Source organism: Chrysochloris asiatica, unplaced genomic scaffold (genome assembly GCF_000296735.1).
Source record: "Chrysochloris asiatica unplaced genomic scaffold, ChrAsi1.0 scaffold00090, whole genome shotgun sequence".
NCBI classification, from domain to species: domain Eukaryota; kingdom Metazoa; phylum Chordata; class Mammalia; order Afrosoricida; family Chrysochloridae; genus Chrysochloris; species Chrysochloris asiatica.
The window spans coordinates 469,167-488,556 of NW_006408608.1; the positions used below are offsets into that span (position 1 = coordinate 469,167).

General features: G+C 45.5%; 1 protein-coding gene across 3 annotated transcripts in view; it reads left to right on the forward strand.

Moving 5' to 3' along the window:
- CAPZB (capping protein (actin filament) muscle Z-line, beta) overlaps positions 1 to 19,390 on the forward strand; it is a 182,873-nt gene that overhangs the window by 123,942 nt on the left and 39,541 nt on the right. For all 3 annotated transcript variants that reach the window (XM_006866320.1, XM_006866321.1, XM_006866322.1), the window contains exon 4: positions 11,254 to 11,367. In XM_006866320.1, coding sequence (XP_006866382.1) covers positions 11,254 to 11,367 — 114 coding nt within the window. The remainder of the gene's footprint in view (positions 1 to 11,253; positions 11,368 to 19,390) is intronic.

Genomic DNA, 19,390 nt, shown 5'->3' on the forward strand with positions numbered 1-19,390 from the left:
CTCCTGCTCTTCTCCCCTGATGGTCCTAGGGTCCTATGTTTCTGGAATGTAAGAGTAACTATTCCTCCCCTTATATTACAAAACTTCTACCTTTACAATTGTGACAGTTGCAATTAGTCATGGTAACAATTATTATTGAATTATAATCATCTTATCCCCATCTCCTTTCACCAGACCTGTCTAGACAAGATGAAAACTATTCAGTGGGAATTCTACCTTCCCTTGCATGCTCTTAAACTATACAGTCACTTCGTGCCTTTGTAGTCCCCCATTTTAGGTAGCCAATGTCTAAGTTGTCTATCCATAACAACCATGCATACAGAGAGGATAGGATGAAGACTCCTTCCCTCTCTGTTGGTGTTTTGAGCTAGTATATTCATAAGTATAGCTCGAATTCATCAAATTGTAGCAATTTACACTTGTTTCCTTTATCAGATTTTTAAAATCTTCTTCCAGTCAAGTTGTGATCATCAAGCCATTGAGGCTAGGTCATATGGGTACTATCTGCAAATTTGGACGTTCTTGTGCATCGCCCCTCACTTCCTATCAGCTGGATGCTTCACACTGAGCTCTAGCCCTCTGTGGCTATGCCCTTTTCCATAGTGTCAGGTGTCCCCAGGCCTCACCATACTTCAGACCAACCAGCCCTTCCTCGTCCCTCTCTCTTTCCCAGGTCAACAAGGGTTTATGGAACATGGTCAAACTAAGGCTATATCTTCATTTCTGCCTTTCCCCCACTTCCACTCACCAGTAAACCAATGTGGTCTCCAGCAAGCTTTACATGCCTGCTTGTGTGATCCCTTTGAATTTCAGTATTGGAGGGGGTTTTGTCCTGAAGGGAGTTGATTGCTTGCCTCGATGGCTCCCCAGCAAACAACCTACTTGTTCTTGTAGTAGCCCATCAGGCTGCCGTTTTTGTTTTTGTTTTTCATTTTGATTTTTCCTGCTGCTCTTTCTTTCAAGAAGTATCTTCTGTTCCTCTAGCTGTTACAGGTTGGTCTGCTCGTCCTTTCCAGTGGGAATGTCCCACCTTAGAATGTTCTAGATGGGGCTCAGGATTCCACGTAAGGTCCTATACACTACCAAGACTCCACAGGAAGCCTATTTCACTTGGCAAGTTCTAGAACCCCTTTTAGGAATTCCAGTCAGTTATAGGCTGAAGATGGGCTTACAAGCTTTCATTAATCATGTTTCCCGATACTCCTTTTTATCTCACTCAACTGTCTATTTTACAGTAGTAGGCAAGGGAAATCAATATTCATAAGACAGTCAAGCCTCTTAACATTACTTCCCCTCTTTTACCCATTCAGACCATGCCTCAATCCCTGTATCATAGAGCCCTGTTGTTCAAGGTTGAGTATACAGCACTATTTACTTCTGTCCCATTTAGCACATGCAAGCCTACCTCAGTGTTCCCTTATCTACCTTGTTCTTTCATCCCCCTCCCTTCCACAAACTTTTTTAAGCCCTCATATAGTAGGTGTCTGATAAATGTTGGAGCAAATGAAAACAATACAGGCTTTGGAACTAGACTAGTTTCTACCTCTCCTAGCCATGAGACCAGGAGAACAGTCCTCACCTTCCAAAGCTCCTTTCCATTCTTGTCCCATTGAATGCCGTAAGGGATGTAAAGCTGGGTGTATAGTAAGTGTTCAGTAAATGGTAGCTGTGATGATGCATAAAAAATGCTCAACATTGGTCTGGTAGGTAGTTACGAGAGTCTGGATGTAGAATTTATTTTAATCAACTTTTAGAAATGACGCATCATTTTTTTATACAATCTCTTTGCTTTTCAATACACTTTGTTCATCTGTCAACAGCTTTCATATTGTCTTAATAAAAACTGTTTGAGGCTAAGCTGTGAGTCTTGGAATGCACCACTGTCTTCCCTTCTTCAGTAGAGGTGAATGTTTGTCCTCAAAGGGCTGCTTTCAGGGGACCAAACAGGTGAAAGCCTGATGGAACAACATCAGGACTATAGGGAGGATGTTTAACACCTCAAAATGATGTTTTTAGCAGTATCAACAGTATGGGCAGAGGTGTGTGGATGTGCATTGTCATGCAAGATCACAGTGCCCTTGGAGAGCAGTCCACTGCATTTAATCCAAAGTTTAGGCTTCAGCTCATCAGTGAGCATCTCACTGTAAGGAGCACTGCTGATTGTTGAGCCTTTTTCCTGGTACTGTTCCAGTACTGGCCCCTGAGGATCCAAAAAAACTGTAAGCATCAAGCTGATGGTTGACTTTGGAACTTTTTCTTGGTTAGTGATTGAGGATGCTTCCATTCCATACTCAGCCATTTTAGGCTCGTAGTGATGAATCCATGTCTTGTCACCAGTAATGATTTTTTTTTTAAAGAAACTTTGGCCTTCCTTCGAGTATCAGTCCAAATTGCGTTTGCAGATGTCCAAACGCTTCTGTTTATGCTCTTCCATGAGTTGTGTCGGTATCCATCTTGAAAAAACTTTTCAAAACCCAAGTCTGTCATGGGTTATTTCATAGGCAGAGCCATGGCTGGTTTGCAAATGATTTGCCACATAATCCACTGTCACTCATCTATTTGAGAGAATCATTTTACGTGCACACTCAGTGTTGTCATCAACCGTGAACATGGACAGACGTTTTACTGTAACCAGTGTGGGTAATTTTGGACTCACTCGCCAACACAGATTACACTGTTCCCTTGACTTTGTTGTCTTCCAGGCAGGCTCTCATCTCTCCCTCTCTCCCTGTGTGGTGTCTTTTTTTCCCTCCTACTTTCCTGGCCTGAGCAGAGAATCTCTGTTTTCTAGAAATTAATATTCCAGAGGGGATGTGTTAGACTTCCCACCTCTCCTGCTGCTTCTTGTCCTCTGTTCCTTCTACCTAGAAAAGCCTGTGTGCCTGAATTCAAAGGTCTGGTGATGCAGGGAAGGAAGAGCAGTCTGTTTGAGTGGGAATACAGCAGGTGTTGGAATATCTTTACAACATTATTCTTTTCTTGCTCTCATCAGTGTTCTTTGGGTATTGCTTCCCTGGCCCAAGGCTTAGACAGAAGATGAAGAGAGGGGAGGGTACTTGGACCAGAAAGAGCAGACAGTGGCCCTTCCTGTTTTTCTTCAGGTTAAGACTTGAGCTTTAAAAGCAGGATTGTCCCAGCAGGTCACCCCTCCAGGTGAGATAATGGTAGAACACCTGTAGCTTTCCGTCCTGATGGTTCAGGTGGAAACCCCTTCATGCACACCTATGTTTTCTCTGGGACCTCGTCTGGGAAGATTTCCTCAAACCCAAGACCTTGGAAAAGCGAGCTCTGTGCTTCAGACAGCAGTCAGTTTCCTCCCCACAGTTGCTTCTGGGCCTTCTTGGAAGTTGACTTGACTTCGTGTTTCTTCAGGACACAGAAGGTCTGCACTGCCTGCCCCCACAGCAGATCACAGTGTGGGGGCAAGGGCTTGCAAGGCGGTGGAGGCATAAAAGCGTAATTAAAATACTGTCGCTGCTGTCGATCAAGACAAGAAACCATTCAACTAAGCTTTAAGGTTGCCATATCGTGTCTCTAATTCTGTGAAGTTACTTGCATTTCTTAAACTTCTTAATGTAATGTGTGATAGAGTTAAGTAAAATGTTCATGATTAAAATCTCGGCAGTGGTATTTGCTGTAAAATTCTTCAGTACACAACTCTACTGTATAATTAAGGAATCCTGGTAATGGAGTAGGTTATGAGTTGGGCTGTTAACTGCAAGTTAAAGATTTACAGCCTCGGAAACCCTGTACAGGGTTATGAGTCGGAACCGACTGCATGACCCACCACCACCACTGTATGTTTGGGAGTGCAGTGGAGCTGTAGAATAAGCACTAGACTGCTAACCACAGGGTCGGCAATTTGAGCTCACCATTCGCTCCTGGGGAGAAAGATGAGACTTTCTGCTCGTGTAAAGATTTGCAGCCTCAGAAACCCTATACAAGGTCCCTGTGAGTGGAGCCGACTCGATCGCACTTAACAACTGTATGATTGAAAATTTTTATAAAGAATATTGGGAAAATGCTGAATGTGCAATGTGTTTTGGGAGTGTTTCAAACATCTGGCTATTGCTTTGTCTCCTAGATGTGTTCTGGTTGTTGGGAACCTTCAGAAAATCTCATGGTAGAAACTGGGAACTTGTATTTTTAAAACCACCATAGGTAAAGTGGCCCACCTTCCATGGAGTTGGGTGCAAGATGCCTTGCCTACAGCAGGACACCTTGTGCTCACCACACCCAGCTGCTGGTGACTTATGAGTCACTTGCCACTTGAGGCCAGGGATCTTTTTAAAAACCCTTTCACGGTCAAGGAAATCAAATTCCCAAGTAGACAGCTGGGCTTACTCAAGACCCACACCCAGAACCTGGCAGTAGGAGAACTTATGGTTTAGGAGGGCACTAACTGGGCAGTGAGATTAACGCTGAAGTTTTAAACCCTAGTGTGAGAAGTTTTAAACCCTAGGCATGAGACCGCAGAGAAAATCTAGTTATAATGGTTTCCATAGCTCTTCCATTTTGTGACCCTGCAGAGCTTATTTTTCAAAGTTTTTGTGAATATCCAACCCATCGCCCAAAACACAAGCAGAATTGGGGAAATGTTTCCAGAGGACTGCCCACCTACCTCAGGGTATCTCCTGAAGGGTCTAGACCACCCCAGTCTACTCCATCTCACCCATGTTTACAGCCAGGAAAGCTGCAGGATGAAATTGACTGCCTACAGGATGCAGATAGAAATGGTTAATATGTTCAGCTGCTAACCAGAAGGTTGGTCGCTTGAATTCACAGAGTCATCTTGAAGAAAGACCTGGCATTCTGCTTCCAAAAAGCCAATCTTTGAGAATCCTATGGAACTCGGTTCTACTCTGACACATGTTAGAGTAGACTCAGTGGTCACTGTTTGTTTAGGGTTTTTTAATGTGTCTTCAGAGCCAGAACTGTAACTCACACCTCTTTACTCTCAGCTTGGTGCTTCTCTTCTACCCTAGAGTTTCTAACTTAAACAGTGTTTCTTAATTGGGAGCAGTCTGAGGCCTCCCTCCCACACTCCCCAGAGACATTTGGCAATGCCTGGGAACATTTTTGATTGTCAAGACTGGGGAGGGGATGGTGCAGCCTCCATTAGGTAGGGTCCAGGGATGCTACTAGACCAACGCTCCCCAGCATAGGGCAGTCCCCCAGTCAATCAGTCACAAAACTTCAGTAGTTGAAAACTGCTCTATATCATTGTTTCTTCATCTGAATCATCTGGAAAACTTGTGGACTTTTTTGTTTCTGATTTGAGTATTACAGAAAAGAAGAAAGCTGGGCAAGGGTAGGAGTTGGTAGATATGGATACTCTTTTAAATCGGGGGAGGAGGGTGGCTCAGAGGCACACATAATTCAGTAAGCACCTGGGCCCAGTACCCTGCTGGCAGCTCTTCTGCATGACTTGGAACTTTTGGGTTGGTTTGCACATGGCTTCTACCATCAGGGCATACATCCCTCTGCAGAATGACTACAGCTAGGGCTGGTGCATCAGGCCCTGCCTGGTCTCCCCACTATGGGGATGGAGCTCCCCAGTTACAGTGGGCCTCCTGGCAGAACCCCGAGACATTAGAATCACGCTCTTTTTGCCTCAGTACCTGAGGCTTTGGAAAGTTGAGTGAGTTGTAGTTACCTTTAGCTCGGCAACAGTGGTCACACATCCTAGTAGGGGTTTTTAGAAATACAGATTCTGGGCCCTACTTTCAAGGGTTTTATTGAATGGGGTGGGGCCTAGTAATCTACATTAAAATATGAGGGGGCTTACATACTTGCAGATGGTGCCCATTCGACCTAGCTTTAATGGCGGCAGGATGAGAACTCAACTAGATTAAGAATGAAGAGGGGAAAAAAGTGTAATCTGCTACTGTTCGATGAACTTGACCTATACTTATGGATGTAGTAGCTTAAAAGAGGAAATGAATCTTTACAGCAAGGATCATTCCCACCCCCTCTGTACACAGGGTTGACAGGGATTGGCAACTTAGACATTGGCTACCAAAAATGAGGGGACTACAAAGGCACAAAGTGACTGGCTTACAGGCTTTCAAGAGGGAGCTTAGTTCCAGAGGAAGGTAGAATCTCCACTGAGTGGTTTCCAGCTTGTCTAGACTAGCTGTGGCTTATGAATGGAGATGTGGATAAGACTCCTGTGGTTCATTAGTGACTAATTGCTATCAGGACTGATTGTGAGTGTTGCAAATGTAAAGGTAGACATTTTGTAACAAAAGGAGGGGAGTGGTTGATCTTGCAGTCTAGGAGTGGAGGACCCTGGGACCATCAAGGGAGAAGAGCAGAGTGCAGGACCCTAGCCTGAGAAGCAGCAATGCCTGAGATGGAGGCAGAGATGATGACATGGAGAAATGGAGCAGCTGGGGACTCTGGACTGAGGGAGGGAGAGGGGCTGTGTGCTGGCGGCCGGGGCGGGGTCGGGGTGGGAGGCAGGATTGCAGGGTTTGCCCTTTAGTTGTTTGAATGGTTATATATTCCTGAGTGCTTCAGTGTACATCCAAAAAAAAAAAAAAAAAACAGAGTGAATGGAAGCAAATGCTGTTGAATGATGATGGCAGTGGAGGGGATTGTAATTATTGCAATGAGATAAAATATGACAGGATGATTGTAAAGCTGATGTTCTTCCATGTAAACTATCACCCAATTCACACAAAAAACTAATAATTAAATTATATATATATATATAGGCTTCAGAAAGTTTCTATGTTTTCATTCTATTTTCCCACGAATGTTTTCAAGTCACCACATGAGTACATGTAGGTTCCAGGTACATCTCCCCAGACCTTCAGAAGTAGACTCTCAGGGCAGAGCCTGGGAACTCATATTTTAACAGTCACCCTGGATAATTCTTAAATGCACGGAAGATTATTGCTCTGAGAGATGTTTGTTTACGGGACACAAGCCAGCACTCTAGCGCCCACCTGCTCCTGGCTGGACAGATAGACCTCTGATTGTAAAAAATGGACACTCTAGCCACCTGCGCCATTGACTGAGCTCTCGTGTGCCTCTGGGATGTGGGCACTCTCATCCAGCAGCTGGCCTGTGAGATCATGGCCCGCCCCTGCCTTCTCAACTTGCTCGGAGTTCCTAAAGGCACCTTACACCGTTAAGGTCTGCATTGCACACTCTGCATCTATCCCTCCCTCCCTCCCTTGCTCACTTCATACCAGCTCTGCCCTCCTAGATCAGCAAGCTCCTACCTCAGGGCCTTTGTCTACTAATCTCTCTGCCTGGCTCTCTTCCCCTTCAGATCTTGGCTCATGTGCCTTGACCTTTGTTGACCCACCAGCCCCCACCCCTTTCTTGCTTTATTATTTTCTATAACACTGCTATTAGAAATGTGAGCTATTTCGCTATTTATTTATTTATTTATTTTTGGTCTATCGTCCCCCCCTTACACCCTCCCTTGTAATTCCCTGCACAATGGTAGGGAGTTTTGCCTCCTTCATTGGCATAACATCCACACCTAGCAGTGCCTGGCACATAGGATGCTCAATAAATGTTTATTGAACAGTTGGCTCTGTTTGCTGCTGCTTTACCAGGCGAGTCTTGGCTTAGGAGGTAGGAATGACAAAGCCAGGCCAGTTTCCTTAGTCTCCAGGAAGAAAATATCCAAATCATCCTGAATAGAAGAGACTCTTCTGCTTTGTGAAAACATCCTGAACAAAAGGATTATGATGAGGCGAAGGGAACAGTGAAAGGCAGAGATTAATTCAAAGTGCAGTTAACCTGGAGGGCTTGTTCTGCTGTGCCAGACACCACGTCAGTCTTGGGGCCAAGGCAGATGAGACTCTGTCCTTACTGAGAGCCTCATGGGAAGTGGCTGGTGGGGCCCATAGAAAGAGAAGTGCGATGAGGGTGGTACAGTGTGTGGCGGACCACTGAGAGCACCAAATCCCTGGAGCCATGCCCTCGCCAGGCTGGGAAACAGAGGCGGCATTTCAGAAGAGATGATCCGTTCTCTATGTGAAATCTCCAGCTTGCGGTGTAAAGCAACTGTTCTTCAGAGCCTATGAAAAGACCGGACTATTTCCATATTTATGCCAGGGCCAGGCTTCCCCCAGGGACCTGGTACCTGCCGCCCTGCCAGGCTGCCTGCCGGCTCCCACTCACATTCCTGAGGCACAGCAGAGGGGCCTGGGGGTGTCAAGGCGGAGAGCTTTTCTTTCCTTTCCCCTTGATATAAAACTTGAAGGTCTTCTGATTTTCTGCACACATTTCCATCCTAACTGTGTTTGATCGTTGGCTTAAATAAGATCCTTATGGTGTGACCGTTGCCAGCAGCACTGTTTGAAACCTGTTAGCTGAAACAAAAAACATTCTCTGAGGGAAATGAAAGGCCTGGCTTTAGAAATCGAAGCGTTCCTGTCCATCTGTCTTTTTTCAAATGGCCTCAATTGAAGCTCTTAAATGTGTTCTGAGTGCCCCTTCTACTAAGACTATTCTGGGTAATGTTATGATTTTTCCCCCAGCTACAATTACCCCGGCTCCAGGACTAACAACTTGAAATGCTGTTGTCTGTGAGCCAGGAGAAATGTGAGTTACAGGCTTCTTGGAAATTCCAGGCCCTGACTCTGCAAGAGAGATGGGCTCTTATGTCTACTCAGGTCGCCTGTGAATGAGAGCCAGTTAGGGCAGGTCTTCCAGACCCACAGGGAGGCAATGGTTGTGTAACCATGGAAACGAATTTCAGACCTCTTGAGTGCCTTGAGGGGTCTCAAAGGGAGCATGGAGGGAGAAGGGGAGCGAGGTAGAGTCCTCTTGCTGATTCTTTTCCACTTCCCCTGGTGAGTGGGTGTGCCAAGCCTTTTTAGTACATAATGGTAGTGACAGCAGCCTTTAGTGTCTCCCAGACCTGGTGAGAGGCCTTTGGAAGGTTTGGTGATTGTTTTGTTAGATGTCTTTAGTGCTTAGGTGTTGCTCAGCGGAAGCACAAAGGATTCCATCTCTCTTGGTTTCGAGAACCAGCAGCAGAATTCCTACAATCCACCGTCCTGTGCTGTAAGGATTCCGTCTGTCAACAAATATCTCCTGAGCACTAACACTCTGCTCATGGAGCCCTGGGGACACTGCGGGGTAGGAACTGGGGGGCTAACTTCAATGTTGGCAGTTCAAACCCACCAGTCACTGCATGGGAGAAAGGTGAGGCTGTCTGCCTCAGGTCATTGTGAATCAGAATTGCCCTGATGGCCGTAGGTTTGGTGACTCTCTGCTAGGTGCTAGGGACAGAAAGGCAAACAGGTTTTCTTCACTCGAGGAACTTGCGGTCTAGCCTAAGCGTACAGTAAGGATGTTAAAGATGCAAGAGTGACATCTGTATAGGAATAAGGGGCAGAGAGAAGGGAGTGGTTACTTCTGTTTGGGGTGGGGGTGGGGGGGGAAGGAGAATGCATCCAATGTGTTATACTTTGGAGTGTGTGGTTGAGTGCTCTGTGCTGGACATACGGTGAAAACAAGGCAGTAAAGGACCATTCCTTCTTGGAATGTCAGTATGAGCCTTGACTGTCTAAATTAAAAATAAATAAAATTTAGAACTCGGCTTCTCCCTCAGTCACACCAGCCACACATCAAGTAATCAGTGGCCAGGGCTCCCATTTTGTATGGTTTCCATTGTTGAGGAGAGAACAAGACAGACCATTCACAAGAACAAGGAGTGACATACCAGCCTGTGCTCAGGAAGAACGAGGCCTCTCCATGTGAGGGAGGGGTGTCCAGCCTTGGCTTCACACCATCTTGAAAGCCAGATGGTATGTCAAGCTGTTCACAGACTCTCCTGTGCTGTGTGCGCATCCAGCAGTGTGACTACAGGAGCTGGCTGGGGGGGCGGGGGGGGCGTGTAGCTTTACCAACACTGTAGTATTGGTAAAGTGGGGAGCAGTGGTTGGCATGGAAACAATGGCTTCCAAAGGTCCTTGCTGCTTTGAGACTGGGGTGGGAGGGAGAATGCTGCCCAAAGGCTCTGTTGGTACACTGAACACAGCGCCTCTTCCCCCACATACCTTGTGTGGTGCAGCAGAACCAAGAAAGCTCGAGCTTCTCTGTCTGCATGCTACACAATAGACGTCCAGCTTCCTCAGGTTTCACCAGGGTTTGCTGACGTGGCTACCTGGTAGAGCATTCGTTACCAAGAAAGAAGGGTGTTTGTGCACAGGACTCATCAAAGCTAGGGTTCAGGAGATGGTGGTTTACCTTGTTTTTACCCCCCTGTCTTTTTCTCTTTAACATCAGCCTAAAATTTAATGTTTCATCTGAGACCTCAATGATGTGAAGGTTTATTGTCAGCAGGGGAGTGGAAAAGGCCATTTGGGTTTCTTACGGTGGAAACATTGAGATTTTTATGCCCAAGAGCGTAAAGGACTTTTCCCAAATGCCATATTTTCTGCTCCTCCTACTTTTCATTCCTCTTGCACCCTTTGAATTCCTTTTTGTTCTCTAAACATCCATCCCTCTCTGAACCCCACCTGCAAGAACTGACAAGTCGATCTTTCCTTTATAACCCCCTTTCTAGTTCTTTCTCTGTGATTAAATGCTTTCCCGATGTGGCAAAATGCATTTTTAAAAACGCAACAAGTCTTTGGACTAGAAAAAGAGAGGCTGGTTCTCATTACTTAGCCTTTATATGTGTGCACAGCCCAGGATGTTGGGAAAGCTGCCCTCTGTGCATGTGGAGAACTTGGTGCCCAGGTTCTCTAATGTAATCAGTGTCTTCTGGAGGAGCTGAGTCTCTTGCCTACTACCAGTGACTGACAGCTCTCTCCTTAGTGTACTTAACTTGTGTAAGAAGGTCCTTGGAGTGAACGTTTTATCTGGAGCTTCAGCAGCTTGGGAAGAGGTGTGCCTGTTTATCAGTACAGTGTGAAAACAAAAGGAAATTAGGAAAAGCATAAGAACTAACACTTGTTGAACATTTATGATACGTCAAGCTGTGTTCTAGGCCCTTGGTACACTTTTCTCCTTTGCCCACTCACCACCATCCCTATGGTTGGCAAATATAACACTTGAGGAAAATGAGATTCAGAAGTCAAGCCACTTGCCAAAAGTATACTGCTTGTGAGAGCTGGAACCTGGGGTTTATACCGAAAACACTTGCTTCTGAAAACCTTAGCTGTAGATAGTGACTTCGCTTCTGAAGTTTTACATAGCTAGGGCTGACACTCATTGTTCCCAGCCTTGTCTCCCTGGAATAATTTGTGGTACCTCCATGTCTCCCCTTCCCTCCAGGTCACCGTGGAGTAACAAGTACGACCCGCCATTGGAAGATGGAGCCATGCCATCTGCTCGGCTGAGAAAGCTGGAGGTGGAAGCCAACAATGCCTTTGACCAGTATCGAGACCTGTAAGTTACTTAATCCCTTCTGCCCTTTAGTTCTCAGTCTTGAGTAAAATCATTCATGAGAGTGACGAGGCCAACTGGTCTTCCTCCAACCTACTACCTGGCTCATTAACTAATGAAACTGCTGAGCCACCAGTTACAGGATGTTGGGTCCTCATTTGATAATTACCCAATAATAAGGTAAGTTGATGGTAGAATGCTACCATATACAGGCCCAACTATGGGTTACTGTCTGTTGTGATGCACAGCAACGATCGGAACCACTGATACTGACACCTTCAGTGTGCTGGGCCTGGTGCTGTATGTTACACAAATTCTCTTGTTTCCTCACAAACATGGTAGCTGTTTTAGGTCCCTTGTTTCAGATATTTTAATGCTCAAAATACAGGGAGCAAAGAGTCTTGGTGTGGTGCTGTGGGTTAATGCACTGGACTGCATGGTCAGTGGTTCAAGCCCACCAGCTGCTCCTCGAAAACCCTATACAGGGTCGCTGTGAGTCAGAACTGACTCATTGGTACTTAACAACAACAGGGAGCAAAGTTATGAAGAGTTCTTATGCATAAGGCATAACATAGTCCACAATTACCAAGTTCTACATCTCAGCAACTAGGGTCTTTAAAAGCATGTGAGTGGCCCTCTAAGGTGCAACTATTGGTCTGTCTCTGGAGGAAAGAAGAGTGATGAAAATTGAAGACGCTTGGAAACCATTAGTCCAGTGGACTAATGGATCACGTGAGCACAAATCTCCATGATCCTGAGACCAGAACCAACTGCTCCAAGAGGGATCACAATAAAAGGTCCTGGATAGAGTGGAAGAAAATGTGGAACAAAACCAAAGTCGTAAAGACCAGGCTTACAGGTCAGATAGACCAGTGGAAGCCAGAGACTATAGCTCTTAGTCACTCTTTAGATCAGGAACGGAACTCACCCTTGTGGCTCAGTTTTCAGCCAAGCAATAGGTAGGTCTGTTGCGGGGCGGGCAACACTAGTGAGGTACACATATACCCTACAATGGTCAGCCATTTCAAATCTAAAGGGCAGCATTTACCTCAGGGAAACAAGAAACACCGCGAGGTTGTGGGATCGTTGACGTTACACTGAGAGGACTGCAATCACTGAGAAGAAGTGAAGTGGATGGTTTGTTGAATGTAAAACTGATCATCTGCTCTGTAAGCCTTCACTTCATGCACAATAAAAAGTTTCAAAAAATAAAGTAAAAATGAAGGCTCAGAAAGCTCTTGCCCCCAGAAGAGACAGAGTCCAGAATCATACTCAGATCTGTCACTAATGGTCCCCTCTGGTTTTCACTGAGCCACATGTCCCAGCTCAGTTCTGTCATGGAACTCAGGAGTCCTTGTCCCAGACTCGATGGAACCTTGACAGTCTCTCTATGAAGGAACAGGTACTGAACCCTGGCATGTTTAGAGCCTCCAACATTGCCTTCAGAAAGTATTTTTGCTGGCTCTGTTTAGATTCCTACCTCTCCTTTCTGCTCCCACCACTAAAGTAGACAGAATGGACACTTAATCGGTCAGTTTTGCTAGGGAGGGGATCCTGAAAGGGTGGTCTTCTGAAGTTTTTTTGGTTTAATGTTTTCTTGTTGTAAATACAGAAGCAAGTCAAACAGTGTTTTGCTGCTCGGGTTCCAGTTCATACATGTGCAGGTTTATTCTAAATAAAATGTGCTTAAACATGACTCTGTGATCAGTGTATGGTTGCAGACAAGTTCTCTCAGTAATACGCTTGTTAGAGTGTTTTTTAAAAAAAAATAGTCCAAACCAACAGTGACTTCTGAGGGGATCTGCTGGGCCACTTAAATTCCAGGCAGAACAGCCAGCTCAGGAGGTTATGGTAACTGTTTTTTGGGATACCCAAGGGATTATCTTGATAGATTTTTCTCCAGGGATGCAGGGTGACCACTGGGGGCTTGTTACCAAGTTCTAAGAAAATTAAAAACTGCCTTAGAGAGAGGAGGAGGCCAGGAAAGTTTGTCAAATAATCTTTCCCCATCACAGCAGTACACCTACTCTTTCTTTGAGGGTAGCAAGGGCTGTCCTTCAAGAATTTCACTTGGAAATCTTCCCTCATCTACCCTGCATCCCTGATCTGGCCCCTTCAGGCTTCTTTTGTTCCCCAAATTCAAAGAACACTGAAAAGGCACACAATTTAAGTCCCTCCTGAGTGCCAAAACCGCCATTTTGATGTGGAAATCAAAGAATGTAGGATTCTTTGTGAGACTTAGAGAAATAGAAAACATCACCTCAGCAGTGTGTAGACTTAGATAGAGGATATGTTGAAACATAGTAACTTCACATTTGTATATTTTTATTTAATAAAAGGATCTGTGATTTTTATTGTAGCAATACTTTTTTTTACTTAACTGTGTGTGTGTATAATGTATTTTTATTTTGAGTCAACGGGATCTCATGTTAAATTATATTCTATCCTGAAAATACAACAAAACTGTAAGCAGTGCAATACTAAAAGGTCTTCGGTCATCTAGGACATGGGTCTGCAAACTTTTGTAAAGAGCCAGAGAATGTGCAGTTTATAAAGGCTTTGGAGGTCACATAGATTTTGTTTGTTTGATGCCCCTTTACAAATCACCTTGAGCACTTGGGTCTGGAGGTGGGCAGTTTAACCATAAGTCTATACTTTGTTCACACCTCATGTAAGCAAGAAGAAGGGACTAAGAGACACAGGAGAACAGCTGAACCAGTTGTCTGAAGTTGTTGCTGTTGAACTTGGTTTAAGAATTTCAAGTCTCCACTTGGCAGACTGAATGGTTTTCTTTCACAGCAGACATGTTGTAACACATTTAATCAGAAAAATCTCTGTTTCCTTGAGGAAAAGTGGTGCTTCTCAATGTGACAAACAACAAAAACAAACAAACCCTATAACACTTAGGCAGGTGAGTCCAATACAAGAGCTCAATTTTCAGGCAGTGGTGAATAAATGACTATAACCATTCTGGTATCCCCATTCTGCCTCTGCAGTATAGCCCAATGCGGCGCTTCAAGTTTTCAGTGATAATATTCATCTTCAATGTGTTTTGTCACACAGCAATGTTCTTTAAGCACTTAACTTTAGTTGCAGTGAAATATTTTTATTTTAATATTTGCCATTTCTATTGTTTTTACTTGCATAATACAGTGGCATTAATTATAGTCACGATATGCTTCATTCCCAATGACATATATTATCATTAACCCTTACTGTCTTTGGGGAAGACAGTCTTCCTCTTTTGACAGATGAGGAAACTGAGGCTCTGAGAAGTTAAATGACTTGTACGATGACCATGGAACATTGAGATGAAGAGCTAGGATTTGAATTCATATTTGACCAAAGCGTCCACAAAATCATTGGTTTTCATGATTAAAATCTGTTTCATTGTTTAAAGGGTTTTTATATCTAGACCTTTCCCTCATTGTAAGTCAGAGTTTTCTTCAGGGAAACAGAGAAATTGACTCACGTCTATGTTATAGTTTGTTTGTAGTTATCTTTTTTACGTGGCCATTTGAGTAAGAGGCTTGTCTCGCTATTATACAGCAGTTCCCAAATTGAGTCGTTTCATACGATAGTAATAATACAGATAATAAAAGAGCAGTGACGATGACACAGAGCTTGCACACTCACTAGCTGATAACTCTGTTCATAGTTTTAGTCTTTATTTCTCATTTCATCTTCCCAGCAACTCTACGAGATAGGATTCTCCCCTTTCAGAAATGAGTTAGCCTAGTTACAGAGGTTAAGTAACTTGGCCAACTTCACAAGCCAGCAGGCGGTAAAGCTGGGCTATCAAACCACCTTTATCCAACTCCAGAGTCCAAAACTGGTTCATTTATTTAGTAGATATTTTGAGGGCTCACCTTACGTGTGCCAGACAAGGTCCCTGCCCCCCCCCGGGTGCTTCCATGTGTGGAAAGTTGGACCGTGCTGACTTGGGTGCCTAAGTGTGCCTTGATGCATATCCTCTGGGCTGTCGTATCACACCAGAATTATAAATCTTGACGGTAGACATGCAAGTTTTCCCTTTGAGAATATTAGCTAGATTTCCACTCACCCAGAGAACTGATGATTTTGTCCACTTCTGTGCCTGAGGGGGGCTTTCCTGGCCTCACCCCCTTCTTCCCATTAGAAAGTGCAATCAGTGTTTTTGTTGACAGCTGTATGTTTAATTTGGGTGTCTGCATGATTCTGATGGGTTTTTTAATAGACTTAATGTTTGGATTGTTACTGCCTTACTAAACGAATTCAGGCGTACTGCCTTCATACGCAGCCATTTAGGGCCTGACCCAAGGAAGAACATAGTTTCTCTCATATTCCTGTCCCATTCCTTCACCTTGTTTGAACACGTACCTAACGATGCATGAAGAGTTCTAGATGCAAGCCTTCTGTGAGTCTTAATTGGCCTATTTTCAGGAGCATTTCCCCATTACCATGAACCCAAACCAAACCCGTTGCCATTGAGCCCTTTCCAATTCTTAGCATCCCAATGGGACAGAGTAGAACTGCCCCAAAAAGTTTCCAAGGCTTCATGGAAACAAATTGCCACATCTTATCCATGTGGGTTTGAACTGCCAACTTTACAATTAGCAGCTAATACTTAAACCACTGTGCTACCAGACCTCCAGGTATTATACCATTAAACATTCCTCCAAATTATTATTCATCCGTATAGCAACCCTATAGAATTGTTAAGTGCTGTTGAGTTGGTTCCAACTCATAGCGACCCTGTATAGGGTTTCCAAGAAGCAGCTTGTGAGTTTGAACCACCAACCTTGCAGTTCAAATCATCCTTGCAGTTGAATGCTTATCCTACAGCATCGCACCAGGCCTCCAACTTACAGAATAGGGGGTAGTTATCTCATTTAACAGATAATGAAACTGGGATTCAGATCTTGGATCTAACCCTCTACACTGCCTCCCGAAAGGGCTCAAACACACTTTCTGGGTTACTGAACATTTTTTAAGGTGGCTTTTTAAGTCCTGTTAAATGCCATCCACATGATTCCGACTCATAGCGACGCTGTATAGGGTTTTCTGGAGCCCTGGTGTGGTACTGTGGGATAAGCACTGGACCGCAAGGTCAATTTGAACCATAGGGTCAGTGGTTCAAGCTCACCAGCCACTCCTCAGAAACCCTATACAAGGTCTCTAAGTCAGAACTGATTCGACGGCACTTAACAATACCATAGGGTTTCCGAAGCTTTAAATCTGTGGAGGAGCAGAAAGCCTCGTCTCTCTCCCAAAGAGCAACTGGTAGGCTCGAACCATGGATCTTGTGGTTCGGTCCATTGCTTATCATATGGCGCCTCCGCACTCTTTGAAGTCTTAATTTCCTTGTGCCTGTGTTTGCCGATACTTTTCTGTGAAGGAGCTCTGGTAGCGTAGTGGTTATAAATCGGGTTACTAATCTCACGGTCAGCAGTTTGAAACTACCAGCTCTGTTCCACAGGAGAAAGATGAGGCTTTCTGCTCCCGTAAAGACTTATAGCCTTGGAAACCCTATGCAGGGACACTATGGGTCAGGATTGACTCAATGGCACTTTACAACAACAACAACACTGACCTGCAGAGATAAAATTGACAGAAGGTGACTGGATGACTTCCTGCCACAGGACTCAGTGGTGGGGATCCAGGCCTCCAAGTGGGTGATTGAGCAAGACAACGCCAAACCCTAAGGTTCTATGAGCATCTGTAGTGATTGGCATCTCAGGCCCAGACAGTGTTGTGCTTAGCAGCAGGCAGTTTAAAAGGGAAAGGAAAAGAGGAGAGAGTGTGTGTGTGTGGGGGGGGGGGGTCTCCAGGTGGTGCCCGTAGAGGCACAAAGGAAATCCTTCCAGCCCACCGTGGGGGGTGGGGGGTGGGGGCAGGGAATGCAGGAAGGCCAGGTTTTTTCCCAGGGGACAGGAACTTCAGGCAGGTAACAGGGTGGTGTTGCAGTGTGTCCTTTGGGAACCGTCTGTTTTAAGCCACCCAGTGTTATCAGAATGTAATAGGAACACTCCCTCCTGAGACCATCTGTAAGGAACATTTTCCCAGCTGGACCACACATGGGGAGCCAACCCATCTCAGATCTAAAACATTATGAAAGCGAGTCTTTTGTTTATTTGTTTAAACATCATGGTGCATTGCTCACCTCCAATAGTTCCTGTTTTCACAGTGCCTTGTGAGGCTGTTGGTGGCCCACCTCCATGACTGTGAGGGGGCCCGAACGTGAGCTCTTGCCAGTGATCTGAAGCAGAGTGGAGTCAGTCAGGAGCTAAGAAGCCTTGTCTCTGCCTTGAGCCGCACTGACCAGTGGTTATAAAGGGCTTTCATGGGGCAAAGTGGGCAGTAGGCCATGGTCTTTTGGCCTTTGTTCCTGCCCCACCCTGTACATATGTCTTCTTGTAGAAGAGTCATTTGGTTCATCTCCAATGACTGAAGCTACAGAGATCTTCTGTGGATTCTTCTGCCTGCCGAGTTTGTCTTCCTTTCCACTTGGTAAATGGGCTCAGACAAAGTTAACTCAGTGAGAGAAATCATACCATGCAGCACTGCCTCCTGTCTGCTGGCTTCAGGTACTGTAAGCCATGCCTGAAGTGCTGGAGGATGCCCGAGTCCCCGGTGTGAGGAGAGATGCCTGGAGCCCCAAGCACATGCGCTCTCTCCAGAAAGAAACATAACGGGGAATAGTGCCATCTTGAGAATAGGACCGGACTTGATAAATAAGGCTGCAGTGTCCACCCCATTCCAGGATACTACTTGCCCTGCACCTCACAAGGTATTGAGGAATTTGAAGAGCTGACTCATCACCCATACTGACCCTGTCTTTAGCTCCTGATGAGTCACAAATTAGGACTGTTTGGCTTGTGCTCCAACCTCATGACCACCCACCCCTGAGTTCAGAATGCTGTGCGGTAGTGAACTTACAGTGGACTTCTTTCGTAGTTGATGGACTGGAAGTGGGAGGGACTCTCTCTTTATACTGGGTGGGCTGCGCTGAACTTTGCTGACACCGGTACTTCTCTTTCTGTGCTGAAGTGCTGTAGATTTGACAACCCAGGGGAAAAGAGGCCTCTAGTGGGGGAACTGGTGTGGTTCTGTAGGGTCAGCACGGGACTGCTAATCACAAGAAAGGCGGTTCAAACCCACCTCCTCGATAACCCTCAACAGAGTCCAAGGAACCGACTCGATAGCCCTTCACAACCACACTAGTGGGGATTGCGGTGGTTCACTAGAATTCTCACTTTCCATGCAAGAAACCCAGAACCGCCGCCATCAAGTGGATCCCATTCAGAGCGACTGTAAAAGGTGAGACAGCAGCCATTCGCCCCACAGCCCTCTCTACTCCTCAGTTGGGTTTGATGATCTGTTGTAATGGCCACAGAGGACTCAGATACCACACTCACAGTTGTGGGGTTTATTAGGGAAGTCAACAGGTTACAATTTGGGGTCAGAAATGCTCAGGGCACAGCTCTTCCAGTCAGCTTCTGATAAATGCCCACAGGACACCCTGCCCAAAGACACTGGACTCTGGCTCTCTGGGTCAGCAAATCTAGGTTCCCGCACTTAAGTGCCGGTAGGCACCCCACTCTCCAGGCAAACTTCCTGCCCAAAGTCCCTCAGCCTTACTTGCTCTGTGGGCTGGGAGGTCCACGGCCCTGCCTCGTGCTCTGGCTCTGGGTTCTGCTGCTGCTGCTCCTCTGCCTCTCCTCCAGTGTCCCAGCTTTCTGACCCTGGGTGTGAAGGAGGTTCAGTGCCCAGGGATCTCAGGGTCCCAAGGACAGAATCCACTCCTGGTTCCTCCTCTTTGATGGTAGTGAGGTTCCACTTCCTGCTTCTGGTATGACTCATTTTAAACCCATATTAGAGTTTCAGGTTGTTAACTCTGCTGACATTCACAGCTGAATCATGTTACCCTGTTGGTATCTTCTCCCACCTTCTCTTACCCAGACCCAGCAGAGACGTTGTTTGGGGGAGTTACAGACTACGGCTAGAAGAGACAGTAGATAATTCACTAAACCACAGTGACCAGTAG